Source organism: Delphinapterus leucas, chromosome 1, assembly GCF_059928025.1.
Source record: "Delphinapterus leucas isolate spDelLeu-1000000601 "Yukka" chromosome 1, BTC_Dleu_Yukka2, whole genome shotgun sequence".
Classification (NCBI taxonomy): domain Eukaryota; kingdom Metazoa; phylum Chordata; class Mammalia; order Artiodactyla; family Monodontidae; genus Delphinapterus; species Delphinapterus leucas.
Genome location: NC_143129.1, coordinates 73,181,428 through 73,209,094, shown reverse-complemented (window position 1 = coordinate 73,209,094; position 27,667 = coordinate 73,181,428). Strand labels below are relative to the sequence as shown.

Sequence of the window (27,667 nt, the reverse complement as noted above, 5' to 3'; positions counted from 1 at the left end):
CACAAACCTGTGTCCCCTGCATCGGCAGGCGGACTCTCAACCACTGCGCCACCAGGGAAGCCCTGGTGCTGCATTTTAGATTGCTGAATATTTAAATAGCAAAATTACTCTATTCCTCCAAAGCCAACCATGTTTTGTTGCCATATCTGCTGGACACTTTTGCTGGAGTTATTGCATAACAATTAAAATTTTTTGTTTGTTAATTACCTGATTGTAGATTAAGTGCTTTATTAGGTTACACTTTGATAATAGTAAAGAATAACTTAATGGTCTGAAAGGTTATAGTATAGCTTCAGATTTCAAACCAAGAGAATAGAATAAATAGGCTTTGAGAGTTTCTGGTTTCTTTTTAAAACATTTGAGGAAAAAAAATCTTTGCTGTGTCTTAAAAAGGAAGTACTTTAGCCAAAATAGACAGTATTTTAATGATTGGTACTCTAGAACTTCTCATAGAGAAGAGTGGTTTTTGTGCATGTGTAAATGCATTTTATTATGCATTCTGTATATGGCATGCCGGATTCTTGAGATCAGAAACTTTTGATCTCAAGCTCCTTGTTAAATATGAGTTACTGTTGTGTGGTTTTAGGGGATTTAGTCATTTGTTCCTTGGCTCTGTAACAGATTCCTAGCTAACGTTAAAAAAAAAAAAAAAAAACCTGTTATTTGGATTTTTCAATTGCATACTGTAATATAACTTGTTTTATGTTTGAAAAATGATTGTTCAACAGTCTCTGTAACTAGACTTGTAAGTAGAATAGCCATGGGCACAAAGAACTTATAACTCATGAATAATTTGAAGTCTTCAAAATTCTCAGGGTAGTGGGCAAGTCCATCTGAGTCAGGATAATTTTCCAACTGTTCGTTATTCTTGTGCTCTATTTGGTAGTCTTTATTTTATAATGTGTTTTTCATATGCATTTGTTTAGGCTCCTTTTTTAGCTGGCATGCTTTCTCTGGGCAGGGATAAAGTCTATTCCTTCTGTTTTGTCTTTCTACAAGGTCTGTTGCAATGTACTGCAGACTGTGCAGAGCAAGTCCTAAATAAATGTTAGGGCTCAAACTGCTGTTTATTTGTGCCTTTTTACCTTATTTTTTATGTCCTGCTGTTCAAAAGATTAGTAGAGATGGGGTTTGCAGAGACAAAGAAGGACATTTTTCTCAATGAATGTTTAAAATTACTTTTGTATATTGAATAACCATGAAAAAATTTAAAATATATAGTCTACTTTGATGTGGACAAACTTTTAGCTATAGAATAGAATGACTTCTAAAGAAAGACATCTAAAGTTACCCTGATTCTTCAGGTAGGATTTAATAATTGATAAAGTTTTGATAGTTTCCTTCTCATAAAATTTCAGATTTTTCATAATGAGGGAAAAAAACATTTCCTGAAAGCAAAGCTGCATTCTAAGAAAAGATATTTCTTCACATTATGAATATGTGAGGAAAAATGTTTTTTAAATAATTCATAGATACAGGCCTTAGTGACTTGCATTTTAGCCCCAATTCTGTCACTTACTATTTGACTTTGGACAAATCACTTGTCTCTCCTATCTTCAGTTTCCTGATCTGTAAAATGATAAAGTTAGAGCAGATTTGCATTTTCCTTTTCGCTCTAGAAATTTATAGTATTCTTCTAACTCTTTGTGTGTGTGTGTGTGTGTGTGTGTGTAGGTATATGTGTGTATATGTGTTTCTGTGTGTGAACACTGTCCTCTTAGAAATCTATAGTATTGTGTTAAAACTCTTTAAAGTTACTAGAGTGACTCTCAGTCAGTTGGAGTTAGAACATTTTAAGGGTTTTGAAAAACAACCATAACAAAACCAAAATGTTGAGTTACAACAAGGTAGACCTATAAATTAATGAGTTTGATTTTTTAATAGATGGTGGTCTTGTAATTTATTTAATAATGATCTTTATAGCACTTATAATATGCCAATCTTTAATCCTGAGGTAGGTACGATTATTGTCCTCATTTTACAGATGAGGAGCCTAAGGCACAGAGAGGTTAATTAATTTGTCCAATGTGACATAGTTTGGAAGTGACTGAGCCAGAATTCAACTGAGAGTCTGGCTCCAGAGTCTGTGTTTCTGGCCACTTCCCTATATTGCCTTTCTAGCACTTTTATGTCCAAATGCTGCCTTATCCTTCAGAATATTCAACTTGGAATTTAATTCCACTGATCTGTCTGTTCAAAACATCGTTTGAGTTGCTTTAGGTTCATTTTCCAAAGAGGGCAAGACCAAAGATAAAGCCCTGTGGAAAGAAACCCAAGAACCATGCTACGTAGAGTAATAGTGTAGGAGAAATAAGAGCTACCAGGGAAACACAGAGGAAATGATTAGAGATATAGAAGGAGAACTGGAATAGTACTACAGATGAAAGTGGAAAAAAATCAACTTAGTTTTATTTTAAAACATGGAGGTCAAGGAAGAAGAGTTCATAAAGGAGGTGGTCAGCAGTATTGGGTGTCACAGAGCTCACTGAGAATGAGAAATGAGAAAAGCCCATTTGGCCTATATAAACATGGAAATCGTTGGTGACTTGAGATTACAGTTATGGTAGAGTACTCAGAACAGAATCCAGATTAGAGGCTAAGAGAGATTGTGAAGGAAATAAAGTGGTGGGCTTGGTAAATTTGGCATTGAAGGGAAGGGGAAATAGCCTGGAGACAGGTAAAGGGAAGAGAACTAAGGTGTGTTTGTGTTTGTGCGTGTATGCGTGTGTTTAAGGATAGGAGGGCTATGAAGGTAAAGTATAAAGTAAAGAGAGACTATTGTGGTTAATTTATATACATATAAATGTAAGAATGGAGTGCATATTTTATTTTTGACAGATGTTTTAAAGGAAAATAAACATGTCAATGTTTGTTCCTCATCTGTATTAATGTTTTTCTATTTAAATCAGAACATGGAGAAAGTTGAAGAAAAATTTTTGTTTATTTGCAGTAGGACTATAAAAAATAAAAGAGAATGTGGAATTAAAACCAGATTTCTAACAAATAAAATCATATTTAAAGTATTCCTTGGGACATCAAAAGTCTTCTAAATCTTAAACAAGGAGCTGACTTTTAATAATGGTAAAATGTTTTTAAAATATAAAATTTGATAGAATATTTCTAATTTAATTAATACATAGATGGTCTTGGAGTTTTTCCTCATATAAAGTCAGAAAACTAGCAAAATAGACTGTTAAATCATTTTATGTTTAAACAAAATTTGATGCAAGCTTTTTGATAATGTCACAAAACTTAATTATGGAGGAAGCAATTACTATAGTTAGGAAAAGTTGATGATTTATCATCTGACTCAGGAGTAAGGTCTGAAATGCTTGTGTCCTCCCCTCCCCCACATGTAGTGATTTCTCATTCTGGACTCTGATTTGTTTAACTTTGACCCCATCAGCAAATCTGAACACTGACACTTAGTTGGTTTTTCTTGAAAGATCCTAAGGCTCTAATAGATGTGTGGTATTTATTTCAAGGCATTGATGCTAATCTAGAGTCTGTTATGGATGGGCTTTGAGGAATTTTCCGATTCCTAGTATAGGAATCTCACTGGAAGCCAGCAGGATGGACGATTAGCTGAGACCAAGAGTGTGGTATATGTCTAACTAAATAATTATGCAACTGTTTGCTTAATATCTATTTCCCTGGCCAGGCCTTAAGCACCCTGAGGGCAAGAACCATCTCCATCTTAGTCATCATGCTATCCCTAGTATCCAGCATAGCACCAGGCACATAGCAGGTATTCAGTAAATATTGAATGAATGAATGAATGAACAAACTGGATACCAAATCCATCAGTTTGACATGCCATATTCTAAATTAGTTTATACCTTCACCATGATGTGATAGACAATTTGTGACAGACCAGCTTCTTAACTACTTTTATCAGGGCGATCTACGTCTCATGGTAAATCTAGAAATCAGTCTTTGAAAATTAGTAAATTTAAGTGCATTTTGTACAGCACAAGGAATATAACCAATATTTTATAATAACTTTAAATGGAATATAATATACACTTGAAACTAATATAACATTGTAAATCAACAATTCTTCAGTTAAAAAAATAAACACATTTTAAGAAGTTTAGGTACCATGTTGCATGAGGGAACTATATACCCAGTAAGATCTTCTCTGTGTTTCAGAGTTGAAACACTGAGCCTGGTAGTACATGGATAGAGAAGATTTTTTTCAATTAGGGTGTTAAACAGCTGTGGTGCCATTTTAAGCACTGGAATTAATAAGCCGCAGACTGAATAAACTCCGTATGTATAGAGACCCATCTATAATGTGTGTCCTTGGTGTCCTAGAAGGATGGGACGATATTAGCATTTTTGTCTCCTGCACAGTGTTTAATTTGAATATGTAAGGTGTTCAAGAAAAGCTTGTCAAACGAATCTCCCATAACCTATATTTCAAATAATTTAGAGTCATCTATGTCTGATTATAATACACCTAGAAATAAATCTTAAAACTAAAATATATCATACAGAATAAAAGGCCTCTGTTACTCAGTTAAAGTTTTATAGCTATTTTTCTTCTTGTTCCATTTGTTATTGAATAGAAATTCAGTAAGTTTTATTCTGTTAAGTATGATGGGAGGGGATGTCAGATGTTTAATTTGAAGTTCTTTAAAGAGACTGGTTGCTTTCTTCCTGTTAAATGTGCTTTGAATTAGTAGCTTTCAGATATCTATTCGGGTGGAGGTACAAGCATTATATAGAGAATGATATATAATCAAAAAATAATTTTTCCTTGGCTTTGGAATGAAAAAATATCCAACGCAGAGTTTTGCAGTCAGACATTTATCTGATCAGATATTTTTCCACTCATCTTCTATATAATTGACTCTGATCTCCAGGCTTCTATTTTGCCTAAAAAATCAGGCTTCAGACTCAACTGAGTAATAAGAAAGTGGAGGTCCTTAGACTGATGTAGAACAGTGGTTCTCAAACTGTTTGGTTTCAGAACTCCTTATATTTTCCAAAACACTTCAAAGAAATATTAGTGAGAAGAGTGGCATGGTTTTATATTTTTATGAATCTCTTTAATATCTGGCTTAGTAGAAGCCAGGTGGATTCTTATATGTGCTTCTGCATTAATCATTTCCTTTTAGTTGAAATATATGAAGAAAATCTGACCTCACACAGATAATGTAGTTGGATAAGGAAGGAATTTTTTTTTTTTTTTTTTGCGGTACGCGGGCCTCTCACTGTTGTGGCCTCTCCCGTTGTGGAGCACAGGCTCCGGACGCGCAGGCTCAGCGGTCATGGCTCACGGGCCCAGCCGCTCCGCGGCATGTGGGATCTTCCCGGACCGGGGCACGAACCTGTGTCCCCTGCATCGGCAGGCGGACTCTCAACCACTGCGCCACCAGGGAAGCCCAGAAAAGAATATTTTTAAAGCCTTTTCAGATAATTATGGGTATTCTTCTTTGATGCTCCACCAAAATTCAACAAGAGATAGTTTCTTAAAGGGTAGTTGCAGTGTAGAAGCCAAATCTGAGAACTTTTAGCACTCTGATGCATTAAAATCTATTGGTCATATGTATAGCTGATTCACTTTGTTATAAAGCAGAAACTAACACACCATTGTAAAGCAATTATACTCCAATAAAGATGTTAAAAAAAATCTATCGGTTTATCTTGCACTTTGAGTGGATCTCTTCCCCATGCATGATTTTGTAACATCACACTTTGGTCAGATGGAAAAAATTGGCTCACTGAGACATGGAGATCTTCCAAATGTTGACGTGGCTTATATACAATATTTTAAAAATCACATTGTTTAATACCACCACAAGTCTTATCTGAAAAGTCTTTAATATTAGGAAGCTGTTAAGTTCATGGTAGCAGATGCAGGTTTTTCAGAATTCTTGTTTTTGTTTGAAGACTCAAATTTTATCACTGTTGAAAAGATTGTCAGTTGTTTTCCTTCAAGTGGCAGCTTCCTTTAATTCATTTGTCTATCAAATACCCAAGTCAAAATAACTATAATTTGTCTATCTGACATTCTTTAAAGTAAAACTGGTGTTACATTAAAAAGTAGCTAGGGAGTTCCCCGGTGGCCTAGTGGTTAGGATTCCAGGCTTTCACTGCCAGCCCAGGTTCTTTCCCTGGTTGGGGAACTGAGATCCTGCAAGCTGCACAGCACGGCCAAAAAACAAAACAAAACAAAAAACTTTGGGATCCAGCAGAAGTGTATTTCCTATTTTGTCACAGAATATTAAAAAGAAGTCTACTGAAGGGTCAAGATTTAATAAAATTAATAATTTTTTTCCTTAAACTGACTTTGTGTGTGTGTGTGTGTGTGTGTGTGTGCGTGTGTGTGTGTATCTGAACATGAGGTGATGAATAATACAGTGAACTCTAATACAGTTTGATACTACTGTCTTGATTCAGGCTAAGGTATCAGAATTGATTTTGTACCATCAGTGTAAATATCAACACAGTTGTTCTAGGATAAGTGATGAGATTCAAAAACATTATTCAACACTGAATATTTTAGTACTGCTTGTATTTGTTGCCAAACATTCCCATATAAGATCTTTGTTCCTGATTACTTGGTGCTCATACTGAATGAATATAAACAAAACATGCAGTCTGTAGGTACTTTCATTTATAAAACAAAAGCACAATTCTGTAGTGGAAATATTAATTCAGTCTTCATATTTGCAGCTAATCTTTAATTTAATGGGTTATTATATGATTAGAAAGTGGCAGTGCCATGATTTCTTTTACTGACTTTTCATCCAGCAGGCACTGAGCAAGGCCAACTATCCAAGACTTTATTAATCTCTCAGGTAAATGTACTTCTTCAGCATTTACCATGTAAGATATTTCAGTGGTCTTTAAATTCTACATGATTGGTCTCAGAATAACGCTGGAACTTAACTGACACCCTAATAGTATTTGAAATGTTTTGTTGCATAAGAGACAATAAGATAGATTACTGACACCTGTAATGCAAGAGAAAGATAGCTTTCAGCATATGATCATTTATTAACAGTTTCAACCAGTTTCTTGGTAGATTCTGCCTATCCATGAGTCACAGAATTCTCTAGTACATTAGTTTTATCTTTTTCAGCATCTGAGTTGTAGACAGTATGGCTGAGGGTTAAGGAAGCAAATCTTTTGGTTTTCTATTCAAGTATAGTTGATTCACAATATTATGTTGGTTTCAGATGTATAGCATAGTGATTCAGTATTTTTGCAGATTGTACTCCAGTATAGGTTATTATGAAACAATGGCTATAATTCCCTCTGCTATATAGTATATCCTTGTTGCTTATCTATTTTATACATAGTAGTTTATCTCTGTTAATCCCATACCCCTAATTTGTCCCTCCCCTCTTCCTTTTCCCCTTTGGTAGCCACAAGTTTGTCTTCTTTATCTGTGAATCTGTTTCTGTTTTGTGTATACATTCACTAGTATTATTTTTTAGATTCCACATATTTGTGATATCATACAGTATTTGTCTTTCTCTGTCTGACTTATTTCACTAAGCATAATATTCTCTAAGTCCATCCACTTTGCTACAGATGGTAGTATTTCATTTTTTTATGGCTGAGTAATATTCCACTGTTTGTATGTTTGTGTGTGTGTGTGTGTATTTATCTCATATCTTATTTATTCAGTCATCTGTTGATGGGTACTTGGGTTGCTTCCATGTCTTGGCTATTGTAAATAGTGCTGCTGTGAACATTGGGGGTGCATATATCTTTTTGAATTAGTGTTTTTGTTTTTTCCAGATATATACCCAGGAGTGGAATTGCTGGATCATATAGTAGTTCTATTTTTAGTTTTTTCAGGAACCCCCATACTGTTTTCTATAGTGGCTGCACCGATTTACATTCCCAACAGTGTACAGGGTTCCCTTGTCTTCACATCCTCTACAACAATTTGTTATTTGTAGACTTTTTTTTTAAGATAGCCTTTCTGACAGGTGTGAGGTTATATCTCATTGCTGTTTTGATTTGCATTTCTCTAATAATTAATGATGTTGAGCATCTTTTCATGTGCCTCTTGGCCATCTGTATGTCTATTTTGGAAAAATGTCTATTCAGGTCTTCTGCCCATTTTTTGATTGGATTGTTTTGTTTGTTTGTGGGTTTGTTTTTTTTTCTGATATTGAGTTGTATGAGTTGTTTGTATATTTTGGATATTAACCCCTTGTCAGTCTCATTGTTGGCAAGTATTTTCTCCCATTCTGTAGGCTGTCTTTTCATTTTGTCAGTGGTTTCCTTTGATGTGCAAAAGCTTTTAAATTTAATTAGGTCCCATTTGTTTATTTTTGCTTTTATTTCTTTTGCCTTAGGAGACTGATCCAAGAAAATATTGCTACGATTTATGTCAAAGAGTGTTTCATCTATGTTTTCTTCTAGGAGTTTTATAGTTTCTAGTCTTACATTTAGGTCTTTAAACCATTTTGAGTTTATTTTTGTGTGTGATATGAAGGAATGTCCTAATCTCATTGCTTCACATGTGGCTGACCAGTTTTCCCAGCACCACTTGTTGAAGAGATTCTCTTTTCTCCACAGTATATTCTTGCCTCCTTTGCCATAGATTCATTGACCATAGGTGTGTGGGTTTATTTCTGGGCTCTCTATTGTGTTCCATTGATCTATGAGTCTGTTTTTGTGACAGTATCATGCTGTTTTGATTACTGTAGCTTTGTAATATAGCCTGAAGTTTGGGGCGGTTATACCTCCAGCTTTGTTCCTTTTTTCTCAAGATTGCTCTGGCAACTTGGGGTCTTCTGTGATTCCATATAAATTTTGGGATTATTTATTCTAGTTCTGTGAAGAATGTCCTGGATATTTTGATAGGAATTGCATTAAATCTGTAGATTGCTTTGGGTAGTATGGCCATTTTAACAATATAAATTAATGCAAGAACATGAACTATCTTTCTACTTCTTTGTATTATCTTCAAATTCCTTCATCAGTGTTTGTTTGGTTTTTTAATATTTATTTATTTGGCTGTGCCAGGTCTTAGTTGCGACATGCGGGATCTTCATTGCCACATGCAGGATCTTCAGCTGTGGCATGTGGAATCTTTTAGTTGAGGCATGTGGGATCTAGTTCTCTAACCAGGGACCAAACCCGGCCCTGCTGCACTGGGAGTGTGGAGTCTTAGCCACTGGACCACCAGAGAAGTCCTCATCAGTGTTTTATAGTTTTCAGAGTATAGGGCTTTCACCTCTTTGCTTAAATTTATTCTTAGGTATTTTATTCTTTTGATGGGATTTTATTTTTACTTTCTCTTTCTGCTACTTTATCATTAGTGTAAAGAAACACAACAGATTTCTGTATATTAATTGTGTGTCCTGCAACCTTGCTGAACTCATTTATTCTAATAAGTTTTGGGGTGGATTCTTTAGGGTTCTCTTAATAAAGTATCTTGTTGCCTGCAAATAGTGATAGTTTTACCTCTTCTCTTCCTATTTGGATACCTTTTATTTCTTTTTCTTGTATGATTTCTGTGACAAGGACTTCCAACCCTATGTTAAGTAGAAGTGGTGAGAGTGGACATCCTTGTCTTGTTCCTGCCCTCCTGCAGTGGAAGAACAGAGTCCTAACCACTGAACCACCAGGGAATTCCTGGCTTTCAGCTTTTTACAATCGAGTGTGATATTGGCTGTTGGTTTGTCATAAATGCCCTTTATTATGTTGAGATGTATTCCTTCTATACCTACTTTTTGGAGAGTTTTTATCATTAATGGATGCTGAATTTTCTCAAAAAAATGCATCTGTTGAGATGATCATGTGAATTTTCTTCCTTTTGTTAATGTGGTGTAACACATTGATTGATTTGTGAATGTTGAACCATCCTTGTGACCCTGTAATGAATCCCACTTGATCTTGGTGTCTGATCTTTTAAATGTATTTTTGGATTTGTTTTGTTAATATTTTGTTGAGGATTTTTGCATCTATATTCATCAAAGAGATATTGGCCTATAATTTTCTTTTTTTATACTGTCTTTGTCTTGTTTTGGTATCAGGGTAATGGTGGCCTCATAGAATAAAGCATTATTTGACGTATTGTAAGAAAACCAATGTGGCAGAAGACTTTTTTTTTTAAGTTATTTATTTATTTACTTATTTTTTTAACATCTTTATTGGAGTATAATTGCTTTACAATGGTGTGTTAGTTTCTGCTTTATAACAAAGTGAATCAGTTATACGTATACATATATCCCCATATCTCTTCCCTCTTGCGTCTCCCTCCCTCCCACCCTCCCTATTCCACCCCCTAGGTGGTCACAAACCACTGAGGTGATCTCCCTGTGCTATGCAGCTGCTTCCCACTAGCTATCTATTTTACATTTGGTAGTGTATATATGTCCATGCCACTCTCTCACTTTGTCCCAGCTTACCCTTCCCCCTCCCTGTGTACTCAAGCCCATTCTCTAGTAGGTCTGCGTCTTTATTCCCATCCTGCCCCTAGGTTCTTCATGACCTGTTTTTTTTTTTTTTAGATTCCATATACATGTGTTAGCATATGGTATTTGTTTTCCTCTTTCTGACCTACTTCACTCTGATTGACAGACTCTAGGTCCATCCACCTCACTACAAATAACTCAATTTCATTTCCTTTTATGGCTGAGTAATATTCCATTGTATATATGTGCCACATCTTCTTTATCCATTCATCTGTCGATGGACACTTAGGTTGCTTCCATGACCTGGCTTTTGTAAGTAGAGCTTCAATGAACATTGTGCTACATGACTCTATTTGAATTATGGTTTTCTCAGGGTATATGCCCAGTAGTGGGATTGCTGGGTCTTTTGGTAGTTCTATTTTTAGTTTTTTAAGGAACCTCCATACTGTTCTCCATAGTGGCTGTATCAATTTACATTCCCACCAACAGTGCAACAGGGTTCCCTTTTCTCCACACCCTCTCCAGCATTTATTGTTTCTAGATTTTTTGATGATGGCCATTATGACTGGTGTGAGATAATATCTCATTGTAGTTTTGATTTGCATTTCTCTAATGATTAATGATGTTGAGCATTCTTTCATGTGTTTGTTGGCAATCTGTATATCTTCTTTGGAGAAATGTCTATTTAGGTCTTCTGCCCATTTTTCGATTGGGTTGTTTGTTTTTTTGTTATTGAGCTGCATGAGCTGCTTGTAAATTGTGGTGATTAATCCTTTGTCAGTTGCTTCATTTGCAAATATTTTCTCCTATTCTGAGGGTTGTCTTTTGGTCTTGTTTATGGTTTCCTTTGCTGTGCAAAAGCTTTGAAGTTTCATTAGGTCCCATTTGTTTATTTTTGTTTTTATTTCCATTTCTTTGGGAGGTGGGTCAAAAAGGATCTTGCTGTGATTTATGTCATAGAGTGTTCTGCCTATGTTTTCCTCTAAGAGTTTGATAGTGTCTGGCCTTACATTTAGGTGTTTAATCCATTTTGAGTTTATTTTTGTGTATGGTGTTAGGAAGTGTTCTAATTTCATTCTTTTACATGTAGCTGTCAAGTTTTCCCAGCACCAGTTATTGAAGAGACTGTCTTTTCTCCATTGTATATTCTTGCCTCCTTTATAAAAAATAAGGTGATCATATGTGCGTGGGTTTATCTCTGGGCTTTCTATCCTGTTCCATTGATCTATCTTTCTGTTTTTGTGCCAGTACCATACTCTTTTGATTAGTGTAGATTTGTAGTATAGTCTGAAGTCTGGGAGCCTGATTCCTCCACTTCTGTTTATCTTTCTCAAGATTGCTTTGGCTATTCAGGGTCTTTTGTGTCTCCATACAAATTGTGAAATATTTTGTTCTAGTTCTGTGAAAAATGCCATTGGTAGTTTGATAGGGATTGAATTGAATCTGTAGATTGCGTTGGGTAGTACAGTCATTTTCACAATGTTGATTCTTCCAATCCAAGAACATGGTCTATCTCTCCAACTGTTTGTATCATCTTTAATTTCTTTCATCAGTGTCTTATAGTTTTCTGCATACAGGTGTTTTGTCTCCTAAGGTAGGTTTATTCCTAGGTATTTTATTCTTTCTGTTGCAGTGGTAAATGGAAGTGTTTCCTTAATTTTACTTTCAGATTTTTCATCATTAGTGTATAGGAATACAAGAGATTTCTGTGCATTAATTTTGTATCCTGCTGCTTTACCAAATTCATTGATTAGCTCTAGTAGTTTTCTGGTAACATCTTTAGGATTCTCTATGTATAGTATCATGTCATCTGCAAACAGTGACAGCTTTACTTATTCTTTTCCAATTTGGTTTACTTTTATTTCTTTTTCTTCTCTGTTTGCTATGGCTAAAACTTCCAAAACTATGTTGAATAATAGTGGTGAGAGTGGGCAACCTTATCTTATTCCCGATCTTAGTGGAAATGGTTTCAGTTTTTCACCATTGAGGATGATGTTGGCTGTGGGTTTGTCATATATGGCCTTTATTATGTTGAGGTAAGTTCCCTCTATGCCTACTTTCTGGGGGGTTTTATCATAAATGGGTATTGAATTTTGTTGAAAGCTTTTTTTTTTGCATCTATTGAGATGATCATATGGTTTTTCTCCTTCAGTTAGTTAATATGGTGTATCACATTGATTGATTTGCATATATTAAAGAATCCTTGCATTCCTGGGATAAACCCCAATTGTTCATGGTGTATGATCCTTTTAATGTGCTGTTGGATTCTCTTTGCTAGTATTTTGATGAGGATTTTTGCATCTATGTTCATCCGTGATATTGGCCTGTAGTTTTCTTTTTTTGTGACATCTTTGTCTGGTTTTGGTATCAGGGTGATGGTGACCTCGTGGAATGAGTTTGGGAGTGTTCCTCCCTCTGCTATATTTTGGAAGAGTTTGAGAAGGATGGGTGTTAGCTCTTCTCTAAATGTTTGGTAGAATTCTCCTGTGAAGCCATCTGGTCCTGGACTTTTGTTTGTTGGAAGATTTTTAATCCCAGTTTCAACTTAAGTGCTTGTGATTGGTCTGTTTATATTTTCTATTTCTTCCTGGTTCAGTCTCAGAAGGTGTGGTTTTCTAAAACTTTGTCCATTTCTTCCAGGTTGTCCATTTTATTGGCATAGAGTTGCTTGTAGTAATCTCTCATGATCCTTTGTATTTCTGCAGTGTCAGTTGTTACTTTTCCTTTTTCATTTCTAATTCTATAGATTTGAGTCTTCTCCCTTTTTTTCTTGATGAGTCTGGCTAACGGTTTATCAATTTTGTTTATCTTCTCAAAGAACCAGCTTTTAGTTTTATTGATCTTTGGTGTTGTTTGCTTCATTTCTTTTTCATTTATTTCTGATCTGATCTTTATGATTTCTTTCCTTCTGCTGACTTTGAGGGTTTTTTGTTCTTCTTTCTCTAATTGCTTTATATGTAAGGGTAGGTTTTTTATTTGAGATGTTTCTTGTTTCTTCAGGTAGGATTGTATTGCTATAAACTTCCATCTTAGAATTGCTTTTGCTGTATCCCATAGGTTTTGGGTCATTGTGTTTTCACTGTGATGTGTTTCTAGGTATTTTTTGATTTCCCCTTTGATTCCTTCAGTGATCTCTTGGTTATTAAGTAGTGTATTGCTTAGCCTCCATGTGTTTGTATTTTTTACAGATTTTTTCTTGTAATTGATATCTAGTCTCATAGCATTGTGGTCGGAAAAGAGAGTTGATGCGGTTTCAATTTTCTTAAATTTACCAAGGCTTGATTTGTGACCCAGAATATGATCTATCCTGGAGAATGTTCCATGAGAACTTGAGAAGAACGTTTATTCTGTTGTTTTTGGATGGAATGTCCTATAAACATCAATTAAGTCCATCTTGTTTAATGTATCATTTAAAGCTTGTTTTTCCTTATTTAGTTTCATTTTGGATGATCTGTCCATTGGTGAGAGTGGGGTGTTAATGTCCCCTACTATGATTGTGTTACTGTCGATTTCCCCTTTTATAGCTGTTAGTATTTGCCTTATGTATTGAGGTGCTCTCCTATGTTGGGTGCATAAATATTTACAATTGTTATATCTTCTTGGATCAATCCCTTGATCATTATGTAGTGTCCTTCTTTGTCTCTTGTAATAGTCTTTGTTTTAAAGTCTATTTTGTCTGATATGAGAATTGCTACTCCAACTTCCTTTTGATTTCCTTTTGCATGAAATATCTTTTTCCATCCCCTCACTCTCAGTCTGTATGTGTCCCTAGGTCTGAAGTGGGTCTCTTGTAGACAGCATATATACGGGTCTTGTTTTTGCATCCATTCAGCCAGTAATGTCTTTTGGTTGGAACATTTAATCCATTTACATTAAGGTAATTATCAATATGTATGTTCGTATTACCATTTTCTTAATTGTTTTGGGTTTGTTATTATAGGTCTTTTCCTTCTCTTGTGTTTCCTGCCTAGAGAAGTTCCTTTAGCATTTGTTGTAAAGCTGGTTTGGTGGTGCTGAATTCTCTTAGCTTTTGCTTGTCTGTAAAGGTTTTAATTTCTCCATCAAATCTGAGTGAGATTCTTGCTGGTAGAGTAATGTTGGTTGTAAGTTTTTTCCTTTCATCACTTTAAATATGTCCTGCCACTCCCTTCTGGCTTGCAGAGTTTCTGCTGAAAGATCAGCTGTTAACCTTATGGGGATTCCCTTGTATGTTATTTGTTGTTTTTCCATTGCTGCTTTTAATATTTTTCCTTTGTATTTAATTTTTGATAATTTGATTAATGTGTGTCTTGGTGTGTTTCTCCTTGGATTTATCCTGTATGGGACTCTGTGTGCTTCTTGGACTTGATTAACTATTTCCTTTCCCATATTAGGGGAGTTTTCAACTATAATCTCTTCAAATATTTTGTCAGTCCCTTTTTCTATTCTTCTAATGGGACCCCTATAATTAGAATGTTGGTACATTTAATGTTGTCGCAGAGGTCTCTAGACTGTCCTCAATTCTTTTCATTCTTTTTTCTTTATTCTGCTCTGCAGTAGTTATTTCCACTATTTTTTCTTCCAGGTCACTCATCCATTCTTCTGCCTCATTTATTCTGCTATCGATTCCTTCTAGAGAGTTTTTAATTTCATTTATTGTGTTGTTCGTCACTGTTTGTTTGCTCTTTAGTTCTTCTAGGTCCTTGTTAAACGTTTCTTATATTTTCTCCATTCTATTAGCAAGATTTTGGATCATCTTTACTATCATTATTCGGTTTTTTTTTTTTTTTCTTTGGTAGACTGCCTATTTCCTCTTCATTTGTTTGGTCTGGTGGGTTTTTAGCTTGCTCCTTCATCTGCTGTGTGTTTCTCTGTCTTCCCATTTTGCTTAACTTACTGTGTTTGGGGTCTCCTTTTCGCAGCCTGCAGGTTCGTAGTTCCCGTTGTTTTTGGCGTCTGCCCCCAGTGGCTAAGGTTGGTTCATTGGGTTGTTTAGGCTTCTTGGTGGAAGGGACTAGTGCCTGTGTTCTGGTGGATGAGGCTGGATCTTGTCTTTCTGGTGGGCAAGTCTGTGTCTGGTGGTGTGTTTTGGGGTGTCTGTGACCTTATTATGATTTTAGGCAGCCTCTCTGCTAATGGGTGGGGTTGTGTTCCTGTCTTGCTAGTTGTTTGGCATAGGGTGTCCAGCACTGGAGCTTGCTGGTCGTTGAGTGGAGCTGGGTCTTGGTGTTGAGATGTAGATCTCTGGGAGATATTCGCTGTTTGATATTACATGGAGCTGGGAGGTCTGTGGTGGACCTGTGTCCTGAACTCAGCTCTCCCACCTCAGTGGCACAGGCCTTACACCCGGTCGGAGCACCGAGACCCTGTCATCCACACGGAAAAAGAGAAAAAGGGGAAAAAAATATAAATTGTTGCTCCCGAAGTCCACCGCCTCAATTTGGGATGATTCGTTGTCTCTTCCGGTATTCCACAGTTGCAGGGTACATCAGGTTGATTGTGGAGATTTAATCTGCTGTTCCTGAGGCTGCTGGGAGAGATTTCCCTTTCTCTTGTTTGCACAGCTCCTGGGGTTCAGTTTTGGATTGGCCCCGCCTCTGCATGTAGGCCGCCTGAGGGCATCTGTTCCCGCCCAGAGAGGCAGGGTTAAAGGAGCAGGTGATTAGGGTGCTCTGGCCCACTCAGGCTGGGGGGAGGGAGGGGTACGGAATGCGGGGCGAGCCTTCAGCTGCAGAGGTCGGCGTGACGTTGCAACAGCCTGAGGCGCGCTGTCTGTTCTCCCGGGGAAGTTGTCCCTGCGTCACCCTGGCAGTGGGGGGGCTGCACAGGGTCCCGCGAGGGGAGGTGTGGATAGTGACCTGTGCTTGCACACAGGCTTCTTGGTAGCTGCAGCAGCAGCCTTAGCGTTTCACGCCCATGTCTGGGGTCCACGCTGATAGCCTCGGCTCGCTCCTGTCTCTGGAGCTCGTTTAGGCGGTGCTCTTAATCCCCTTTCCTCGCGCACCAGGAAACAAAGAGGCAAGAAAAAGTCTTTTGCCTCTTTGGTAGCCCCAGACCTTTTTCCGGACTCCCTCCTGGCTAGCCGTGGTGCACTAACCCCCAGCAGGCTGTGTTCACGCAGCCAATCCCAGTCCTCTTCCTGGGGTCTGACCTCCAAAGCCCGAACCTCAACTCCCAGCCCCCACCTGTTCCGGCGTGTGAGCAGACAAGCCTCTCGGGCTGGTGAGTGCCGGTCGGCCCTGATACTCTGTGCGGGAATTTCTCCGCTTTGCCTTCCGCACCCCTGTGTCTGCGCTCTCCTCCGCGGCCCCGAAGCTCCCCCGCTCCGCCACCCGCAGTCTCCGCCCGCAAAGGGGCTCCTAGTGTGTGGAAACCTTTCCTCCTTCACAGCTCCCTCCCACTGGTGCAGGTTCCGTCCCTATTCTTTTGACTCTGTTTTTTCTTTTGCCCTACCCAGGTATGTGGGGAGTTTTTTGCCTTTTGGAAGGTCTGAGTTCTTCTGCCAGCGTTCAGTAGGTGTTCTGTAGGTGTTGTTCCACGCGTAGATGTATTTGTGGGGAGGAAGGTGATCTCCGCGTCTTACTCTTCTGCCATCTTGAAACTCCTCTCCAGAAGACTTAATCAGTGGTTTGGGAGGTGAGGCTGAGTTATGAAAATGAGATTGGAGAGACTGGAAGGGGCTGTATCACACAAGGACTGTGAGCTATGGTAAGGAGTTTCAGTTTTATTCTGAGGGCCAATTAAGGGATTTAAGCAACTGAATGACATGAATGATTTAGTTTGTAGGACGGCTTTAGTTGCTGTCTGGGCCGAGGGTTAGAAGGAGACATGGTAGAAGCAAAGAGAGCAATTAGAAGGCTTTTTCAGTAGTCCAGGTGATATGATGATGGCAATGGAGTGATGAATGGGTTCTAAATACATTTTGCAGATAGATTTAGTGGGAATTGGAGATGTTCAGATTTTTGGCTTGGGTAATTCGGTAGATAGTGCTACCATTTACTGAGATGAGAACGATTTGGTGTAGGGCAGGATAATATATTTCATATGAATATTGAGTTCTTTTTGGAAACATTTAATTTTGAAATATCTGTGCGAATTTCATCTACGAAGAGAGTGTAGAGGGAGAAGAGGGCCCAGGATTGAATTAGAGATTCCATTAGAGAAGGATAGCCTGCAAAGGAAACTGAAACAGAGCAACCAGCAAAGTTGGAGGAAAGCCAAGAAAGCCAAGAGAGGATGGTTTCAAGAGGGAATGAGTACTTGATTTGAATACTGCTGAAAGGTCAGGTAAGATCAAGGTAAGTATCTCCTGGATGTGTCAACATGGAAGTCATTGGTATCCTTCACAAGAGCCCTTTAGTGATGAGATGGAAGTGAAAGTGAGATTAAGGATGGATTAGGTGGTAAGGAAATGAGGACAGCATAACTATTTTGAGAACTGCCTATACAAGGTATGAATGAAATTTGTTGTCCGCCATATCAGTAAATAAAAGATGTTGCAGCCGTCAAGTCACTATGGCCCCCCCCCCCCAACCTTGAGCCTTGAGGGAACTCAGGATGGGAAAGCACAGGATACTGGCCCTGGATGGCTAGGGTGCAGTGCATATCAAAGGAGTGATTTCAGTGAGCCCAGACTCTTGAATCTTCCCTTACATAGAAAAGCGCTAAATTTCTTAACTTGAGATATCTGGTTTTCTTTAATTCGCAGTAGTCTTTTGAAGTTCCAACCACCTGATCTTTGCAGCAGAAACGCCTGTATATCCTGGCTCCTCCCTTACCTCTTTGGAGCAGTGTCTTAGAGCTATCCTAAGTCCTCAGTTTTGTCCGCCAAATAAAACGTAATTCTCAACTTTTAGGTTGGGCATTTTTTTTTCTTTTTAGTTGACAAAGGGAACAGAGAAAAGATAATTGTTTTTTTAATCCCAAGATAACAATTTAAAATTTTAAAGGAATGAACCAGTGGATAGGAAGAGAGCAGTGTTAAATAGGAGAAGTGATGAAGTCCTTGAGGAGGGGCAGAAGGGTGGAATTCATATCAAAAGTAGAAAGACTGCCCTTTGCACTAGAAGGTGAGACCTTTCTTCTCTTGTGGTAGAGGCTAGGCCAGTTTATAGGTAGGACGTTTGGTTCCAGGAAGATAAGACATCTCTGATGGCTTCTGTTTTCCCACTGAAGTACAATGTGATCAGCTGCAGGTGAGTCTGTTGGAGGAGGGATAGGGGATTTGAGGAGAGAGGAGCAGGTGTGAAATTGTTGTCATAACTAACGGATTGTGTGCCTACCAGAGAAACAGTTGGATTGCCAGGCCATGGTGGGGTGCCAATTTGCAGTATGAGATAAGTGAAATCTCTGCAAGAAGGTGCTAGGTGTGGGGTTACAGTTGATTAATAAGACACAGCCCTTGCACTCAAGGAGTTTATAATCTGAAGAATGAAAGACAAATAATTACAGTACAGTCCTGTAGAGGGAACTCCTCCTGGAGACTTAACAGCTGAGACCTGACTGCTCTGAGATACCTTACCTAAGACTATTAACATCATAGCTCATGGTAACGAGAATATTCTAGACGGTGTGATAGTCACAACTATATTATTACATCTTGATGCAGTAGCTTGTTTCCTTTCTGCTAACATCATCAGGCACCTCATTAACCCTTTGAAATGTGAGAAAAAGGGCCATCCCTCTCTTCTTTCTCCCTCTTCTTGCCCCTCACACCTTTCTTTACTTCCAGCTGTTGGAAGCTAGAAAATTACAAGAATTTGTGGATGCAACCTAATAACACTGTTTTGTTTTTATTTGGCATGTTCTTTTTATCATTTTCTAACTAATTTTATGCTGCTGTAATCAGGAATATTTGAACATTTAGCATTTAACTTGGATTTCTGCCTTAACAGCCTTCTGAGGAGTTACCCTTATTAGCAATCAGGGAACCATACCACTTGGAAGACTCTAATTCTCTTAAAATAAGAATAAAACCTTGTGACTGGTTTGAATTTAATTTTCTGCTATGTGAAGCAAAGACATATTCTTTAACATAGTTTGTAATTAAAGTTGATAGTGAGATCTTGTATATCACATAATGCCATTTTTTTAAGGTGAAGATTAGCGTTCTCCACCCTCCCCCCGCTTTATTGACATATAATTGATATATAACATTGCGTAAGTTTAAGGTATATAACATAATGATTAGATGCACATATATATCGTAAAATGATTACCACAATAAGGTTAGTTAACACATCCATCACCTCACATAATTGCCTTTTTTTTTTGTAGTGAGAACATTTAAGATCTACTCTCTCAGCAACTTTCAAGTATATAATACAGTATTGTTAACCACAGTTACCATGCTGTATATTAGATCTCTAGAACTTATTCACCTTATAACTGGAAATTTGTACCCTTTGACCAACATCTCCCCATTTCCCCCACCCCTCAGCCCCTGGCAACCACCATTCTACTCTGTTTCTATGAGTAACATTCTATTCTGTTTCAGTTTTTTTAGATTCCACATATAAGTGCGATTATACAGTATTGTCTTTCTCTGTCTGAATTCACTTAGTATGATAATCTCTGGGTCCATCCATGTTGCTGCAAATGGCATTATTTCTTTTTATGGCTGAGTAATATTCCATTGCATATATATACCACATCTTCTTTATCCATTCACTGTCGATGGACATTTCCATGTCTTGCTATTGTAAATAGTGCTGCTATGAACATGGGTTGCAGATACTTTTTCAAATTAGAGTTTTTGTCTTTTCTGGATATATGCCCAGGAGTGGGATTGCTGGATCACATAGTAACTCTATTTTTAGTTTTTTAAGGAACTTCCATACTGTTCTCCATAGTAGGATGTCCTTTTTATTGTATAATATTCCACTTGTGTGTGTGTATCACATTTTCTTCTTCCATTCATTCATCAGTAGACACTTAGGTTGCTTCCATGTCTTAGCTATTGTGAATAATGCTGCAGTGAACACTGGGGTGCAGATATCTCTTCAAGATATTGATTTCATTTTTTTCAGATATACACCCAGAAGTAGGATTGTTCCATCATATGGTAGTTCTATCTTTAATTTTTTGAGGAACCTCCATGCTGTTTTCCATGGTGCATTAGTCATTGCTGTTGTTTAAAAAAAAAAAAAAGCTTTAATGAGGTATAACTGACATTTAAGAAACTGCACATATTTAATTGCCCATTTTATAAGTTTTGACAAATGTATATCTCTGTGAAGTCATCACCATAGTCAAGATAATCAGCATGTCCGTCATTCCTGAAAGTTTTAAATTTCCCCTTGCCCTTTTGTAATTTCTTCCCACCCATTCTCTCCCCGTCATAGACAACCACTGATCTTCTTTCTGATACTATAAATTAGTTTACATTTAAAACAATTTTATATGAAGAAATCATACATTATATATTTCTTTCTTCCAGCATAATTATTTTGAAAATCATCTACATTGTTGCTTTATTAGTAGTTCAGTCCTCTATTGCTTAGTATTCCGTTGTAGGGATATAACAATTTGTTTATCCATTCACCTTGCATTTTTGACTAATACACATAATTGTTAACTGTAGTTACCATGCTGTATCTTAGATCCCCAGAATTTATTCATCTTACAACTGGAAACTTGTATCCTTTGACCAGCATGAGTTTATAGATAAGGCTACTATGAATATTGGTGTACAAGTCTCTGTAGAGACATATGCTCTCATTTCTCTTGTGGAAATACCTAGGAGTAGAGCGGCCGGGTTATATGGTAGGTATGTGTTTAGCTTTCTAAGAAACCACCAAACTATTTTCCAAAGTGGTTGTACCATTTTCACCAGCAGTATATGAGTGTTCCAGTTCCTCTATATCCTCACTGACACTAGATATGGCCAGTCTTTTTGATTTTAGCTATTCTAATAGGTGTGTAGTGGTATCTCAGGTTTTAATTTGCATTTCCCTAATGACAAATAATTTTAACCATCGTTTCATGTGCTTATTTGCCATCCATATATCTTCTTTGGTGAAGTGTCTGTTCAGATCTTTTGCCCATTTTTAATTGGGTTGTAATTGTTTTCTTATAATTGATTTGAGAGTTCCTAAATATTCTAGATACAGGTCCTTTGTCAGTTACATGATTTGGGTATATTTTCTCCCAGTCTGTTGCTTTCTTTTCAATTTCTTATAAGTGTTTTTAAAAGAGTAGAAATCTTAATTTTGATGAAGTCCAGCCTATCATCTTTTTCTTTTATGGATCATGTTTTTAACCTAAGGTCACAAAGATTTTCTCATGTTGCCTTCTAAAAGTTTTGTAGTTTTAGGTTTTACATGTAGGTCTATAATCCATTTTAAGTTAATTTTTGTATATGGTGCAGGGATGGATCAAAGTTCATTTTTTGCATATGGATATCCAGTATTGTATAATATTCAATGCTGTGTTTTCATCCAGTAGCTTTTTTTCTTCTAGTTTTATTGAGATATAATCGACATACAGCACCATATAAGGTGTACAGCATAATGATTTGACTTACACACATCATGAAATATTATCGTAGTAAGTTTATTGAATATCCATCATCTCATAGATACAAAACTAAATAAATAGAAAAAAATCTTCTTTCCTTGTGTCCAGTAGCTTTTAATAGAGTTAAAGCAAAGCCAAGCTTAAAAGGGTAGGCTGTCAGTTTTCTTGTGTTATCCTTGAAACTTTCATGTTGTACATTTTGCTGGAACTTCTTAAAACAGTATCCTGTGATTGAACTCCTTCAACCTCAAATTTCCTGTCTTTATACTTAACCAATGAATTGTTATTTATATATTCTTTTGGAAACATAACATATACTGTAGATAATTATAGCAAAAGAGTAATGGGTAGCAGAAGATATTGCCAAACCAAGGTTCTAGAGACCAGACGAAATAAACACATAACATGTGCCTATACAGATCACAGTGCTAAGAAATACACAGAAAAGTAAGTGAAAGAGGAACTAACTAGAAAGTTTTTAAAAGAACTATCTGCTTTTTGTCTAATCTACTAGTGTTTTCCCCCCTTTTTTTAGTAAAATAGAGCTACAGCATTAGACCCTAGAATTAAACTTTTAAAAATATATATGTTATGTATGTATGAATGTGTGTGTGTATACACATTCCTACATACACATGACATACACATAGTTTAGGCATTGGCTTAAAGAATAGAAAAATGACAGAGGGTATAGATAGTTTATCCTGTAGCATTGTGCAGCCTTATTCAGAAATAAGAAAAAGGGTTTTCCACTCAGCTATGAGTCATTACCTTTTAGTTTAGTGGAGAAAATAACTTTGGAGGTGCTGAGACAGCCTCTTTTTTTTCTTTTTTTTTAGGCAATCATGTAGCATAGGCTCTGGAGTCAAATGAAGTTGGATTTCAACCAGCATTGTTCTATTGCTTTCAAACTCAAAGACTTGAGGGAAATACTTTTCAGAGCCTCGGTGTCTTATCTCTAATACAGTAATATTAATAATTATCTCTTCATAGGTTAAGAAATTTAAACAGAATAATAAAATAATAAATCAGGTACTAGAACAGTACTTAACACATAGTAGGTGTTCAATATATGTCTGTTTCTCTGTCATCAGGGAACTGACCTTTTGAAGCCTATGGCTACAGTTTGAAGAGTCCATAAATGGATAGGACAAGGGGAAAGAGTTTGTTTTTCATTAGATATAGCACAATCATCCATGATCACACCCCAGCCCGAACTCCCCATAAAGATGCATTTTAACGCCATTATCATCCATCAACAGACAGAAAATTAGCACATTTGGAAAGAGTATGAAATCTGCAAGATTTTACAAGTGACTTTTTTTTTTTTTTTTTTTGCGGTACACGGGCCCTCTCACTGTTGTGGCCTCTCCCGTTGTGGAGCACAGGCTCCGGACGCGCAGGCTCAGCGGCCGTGGCTCCTGGGCCCAGCCGCTCCATGGCATGTGGTATCTTCCTGGACCGGGGCCCGAGCCCATGTCCCCTGCATCGGCAGACGGACTCTCAACCACTGCGCCACCAGGGAAGCCCTACAAGTGACTTTTATATTACTATCCATTATCTGATTAGGTTTATGAGGGCTTTATTTATATAATTTAGACCTGCCCTTTATCCTTTTTTGGGGTAAAGGGAGTCATAAATTTGAAAGGAAGAGCTCTTCCAAACAGAAAGATAGCCAGAATCTCCCTCAGTAGTCTATAACCTCTTACAGTAGCCTTTAAAAAAGTGATTTTAGAGTGATTTCCTGAATTGACTCTATTTCAGTGTTCATTTCATGTGATGTCTATAGAAACTAGATACTTAGATTACAGACAGAAAACTAAGTAACAGAAAACACCAGGTTTTCAGCTGTTTTTAGGGTTTATTCAAATTGACTATGTCACATTCATTTTGATGGATTTAGTGACATCGGCTGATAACTGAAAAGAGACTATAGTCTTTAGGCGATGGATTTAGTGACATCGGCTGATAACTGAAAAGAGACTATAGTCTTTAACCTTTCCATATTGATATCAGATAGGAGCCATTTGACTGATACATTGTATATATGATAGGTCATCCAGAAGATGTAATAAACATTATATATTTGTAGCATAAAACTAGTCTTGTTTTCCTATAAGTATTAATAACATACACAAAATCACAGATTTTAAAACAGTTACATCAGCATAGTTTTAGTATTATTAATAAATGTTATTGTACAAGCTTCCAATTCTGCTCATTTTTAGATGAAGTCTGTTACCTGACATTTTTATATATAATGGAAGTTCATAGGCTATTAAATAGATCAAAAATTAATGATAAAATAATTTGAATTCAGATTATAAAATAGTTCAAGTCTATTCTGATGAAACAGCTTCACTTAAGACTGAGGCTTTGGGGTCAGCTTTTTAGCTATACAGTTTATCTTATTTTTTTAAGTAAAATATGTAAGTATGTATTATTATACCATACAAAAAGAAGTGGTCAACCTAATTTCTGTGCATATATGATTGCTGATTTTTTTGAAAACTATTGTCCTCCTAGGATTATTTTACCAACTGTGTGTTCAGCTTAGATTCAGGAGAATACAGTATCTCCTTAAGCAAAATACTTATTAGAACCAAAACAAGTCCAGACTCAATTGTTTTTATCTGTATTTTTTTTATTTTACTGCAATTTGGTGTAGTTGGCATTAGTTGAAAATAGAAAGATAAAGAGGCATAATTTCTATCTATCAAAATGTGAATCTCAATTTCATTTTGAAACACTTATATTTTAAGAAGGTGAATGTAAGTGATAAATAGCAAAATCCAAATTGTTTTTAAACACGTAACATCTCTTTTATTGCTCTTTGAGAGAAAACATAAATATGAGATATCTTCATAATATAAAAGGTTTTTTCTTCAAACTTTTAAGGATTGATTTTATTATTCAAAAAACTTTATTCATGCTAAGTTGTGTCTATTTGAATAATTGCTTTACATTTATAATTTAAAAAAAAGTTTTTCCAAATGCAGTTATCCTCAAAGAATTATTATTTAATCAAGAGATTTAAACAATTTTGCTGTCATTCATCCAACAAAATATTTATTGAGTAGCCATTATGTTTCAGGCTATCCTCACTGCAAAGAATCCAATAAACAAAACAAAAAAGCCCTTGCTTTTATGTTCTAAAGATGGACACAACAAATATACAAATAAATATGTAATAGAATATCAGTTTGTGATAAGGGCTAAGAAGGAAAATCAAAATGAGAGGACAGAGAGTAATTTTATTTTTTTTAATTTAATTTTTTTTTATACAGCAGGTTCTTATTAGTCATCCATTTTATACACATCAGTGTATACATGTCAGTCCCAATCTCCCAATTCATCACACCCCCACCCCCACCCCTCTGCCGCTTTCCACCCTTGGTGTCCATACGTTTGTTCTCTACATCTGTGTTTCAATTGTAGCCCTGCAGACCGGTTCATCTGTACCATTTTTCTAGGTTCCATGTATATGCGTTAATACATGATATTTGTTTTTCTGACTTACTTCACTCTGTATGACAGTCTCTGGATTCATCCACGTCTCTACAAATGACCCAGTTTCGTTCCTTTTTATGGCTGAGTAATGTTCCATTGTATATATATACCACATCTTCTTTATCCATTTGTCTGTCAGTGGGCATTTAGGTTGCTTGCATGACCTGGCTACTGTAAATAGTGCTTCAATGAACATTGGGGTGCATGTGTCTTTTTGCATTATGGTTTTCTCTGGTATATGCCAAATAGTGGGATTGCTGGGTCATATGGTAATTCTATTTTTAGTTTTTTAAGGAACCTCCATACTGTTCTCCATAGTGGCTGTATCAATTTACATTCCCACCAACAGTGCAAGAGGGCTCCCTTTTCTCCACACCCTCTCCAGCATTTGTTGTTTATAGATTTTCTGGTGATGGCCATTCTGACTGGTGTGAGGTGATACCTCATTGTAGTTTTGATTTGCATTTCTCTAATAGTTAGTGATGTTGAGCAGCTTTTCATGTGCTTCTTGGCCATCTGTAAGCCTTCTTTGGAGAAATGCCTATTTAGGTCTTCTGCCCATTTTTGCATTTGGTTGTTTGTTTTTTTAATATTGAGCTGCATGGCTGTTTATATATTTTGGAGATGAATCCTGGGTCCGTTGATTCGTTTGAAAATATTTTCTCCCATTCTGAGGGTTGTCTTTTTGTCTTGTTTGTAGTTTCCTTTGCTGTGCAAAAGCTTTTAAGTTTCATTAGGTCCCATTTGTTTGTTTTTGTTTTTATTTCCATTACTCTAGGAGGTGGATCAAAAAAGATGTTGCTGTGATTTATGTCAAAGAGTGTTCTTCCTATGTTTTCCTCTAAGAGTTTTAAAGTGTCTGGTCTTACATTTAGGTCTCTAATCCATTTTGAGTTTATTTTTGTGTACGGTGTTAGGGAGTGTTCTAATTTCATTCTTTTACATGTAGCTGTCCAGTGTTCCCAGCACCACTTATTGAAGAGACTGTCTTTTCTCCATTGTATATCCTTGCCTCCTTTGTCATAGATTAGTTGGCCATAGGTGTGTGAGTTTATCTCCGGGCTTTCTATCCTGTTCCATTGATCTGTGTTTCTGTTTTTGTGCCAGTACCATATTGTGTTGATTACTGTAGCTTTGTAGTATAGTCTGAAGTCAGGGAGTCTGATTCCTCCAGCTCCGTTTTTTTCCCTCAAGACTGCTTTGGCTATTCGGGGTCTTTTGTGTCTCCATACAAATTTTAAGATTTTTTGTTCCACTTCTGTAAAAAATGCCATTGGTAATTTGATAGGGATTGCACTGAATCTGTAGCTTGCTTTGGGTAGTATAGTCATTTTCACAGTGTTGATTCTTCCAATCCAAGAACATGGTATATCTCTCCATCTTTTTGTATCATCTTTAATTTCCTTTATCAGTGTCTTATAGTTTTCTGCATACAGGTCTTTTGTCTCCCTAGGTAGGTTTATTCCTAGGTATTTTATTCTTTTTGTTGCAGTGGTAAATGGGAGTATTTCCTTAATTTCTCTTTCAGATTTTTCATCATTAGTGTATAGGAATGCAAGAGATTTCTGTGCATTAATTTTGTACCCTGCTACTTTACCAAATTCATTGATTAGCTCTAGTAGTTTTCTGATGGTATCGTTAGGATTGTCTATGTTTAGTATCATGTCATCTGCAAACAGTGACAGTTTTACTTCTTTCCAATTTGTATTCCTTTTATTTCTTTTTCTTCTCTGATTGCCATGGCTAGGACTTCCAAAACTATGTTGAATAATAGTGGTGAGAGTGGACATCCTTGTCTTGTTCCTGATCTTAGTGGAAATGCTTTCAGTTTTTCACCATTGAGAATGATGTTTGCTGTGGGTTTGTCGTATATGGCCTTTATTATGTTGAGGTAGGTTCCCTCTGTGCCCACTTTCTAGAGAGCTTTTATTATAAATGGGTGTTGAATTTTGTCAAAAGCTTTTTCTGCATGTATTGAGATGATCATATGGTTTTTATTCTTCAGTTTGTTAATATGGTGTATCACATTGATTGATTTGCATATATTGAAGAATCCTTGCATCCCTGGGATAAATCCCACTTGATCTTGGTATATGATCCTTTTAATGTGTTGTTGGATTCTGTTTGCTAGAATTTTGTTGAGGATTTTTACATCTATATTCATCAGTGATATTGGTCTGTAATTTTCTTTTTGTAGTATCTTTGTCTGGTTTTGGTATCAGGGTGATGGTGGCCTCACAGAATGTGTTTGGAAGTGTTCCTTCCTCTGG

General features: G+C 36.7%; 1 protein-coding gene across 2 annotated transcripts in view; it reads left to right on the top strand.

The window, feature by feature from the left end:
* ATF6 (activating transcription factor 6) overlaps nucleotides 1-27,667 on the top strand; it is a 221,298-nt gene that overhangs the window by 103,071 nt on the left and 90,560 nt on the right. The window contains exon 15 of one of the 2 annotated variants that reach the window (XM_089912087.1): nucleotides 7,759-10,234. The exons of the other annotated variant lie outside the window; for it this stretch is intronic. Coding sequence (XP_089768213.1) covers nucleotides 7,759-7,794 — 36 coding nt within the window. The 3' untranslated portion in view covers nucleotides 7,795-10,234. Of the gene's footprint in view, nucleotides 1-7,758; nucleotides 10,235-27,667 lie in introns of those variants that run through there. 2 annotated transcript variants of the gene reach the window in all.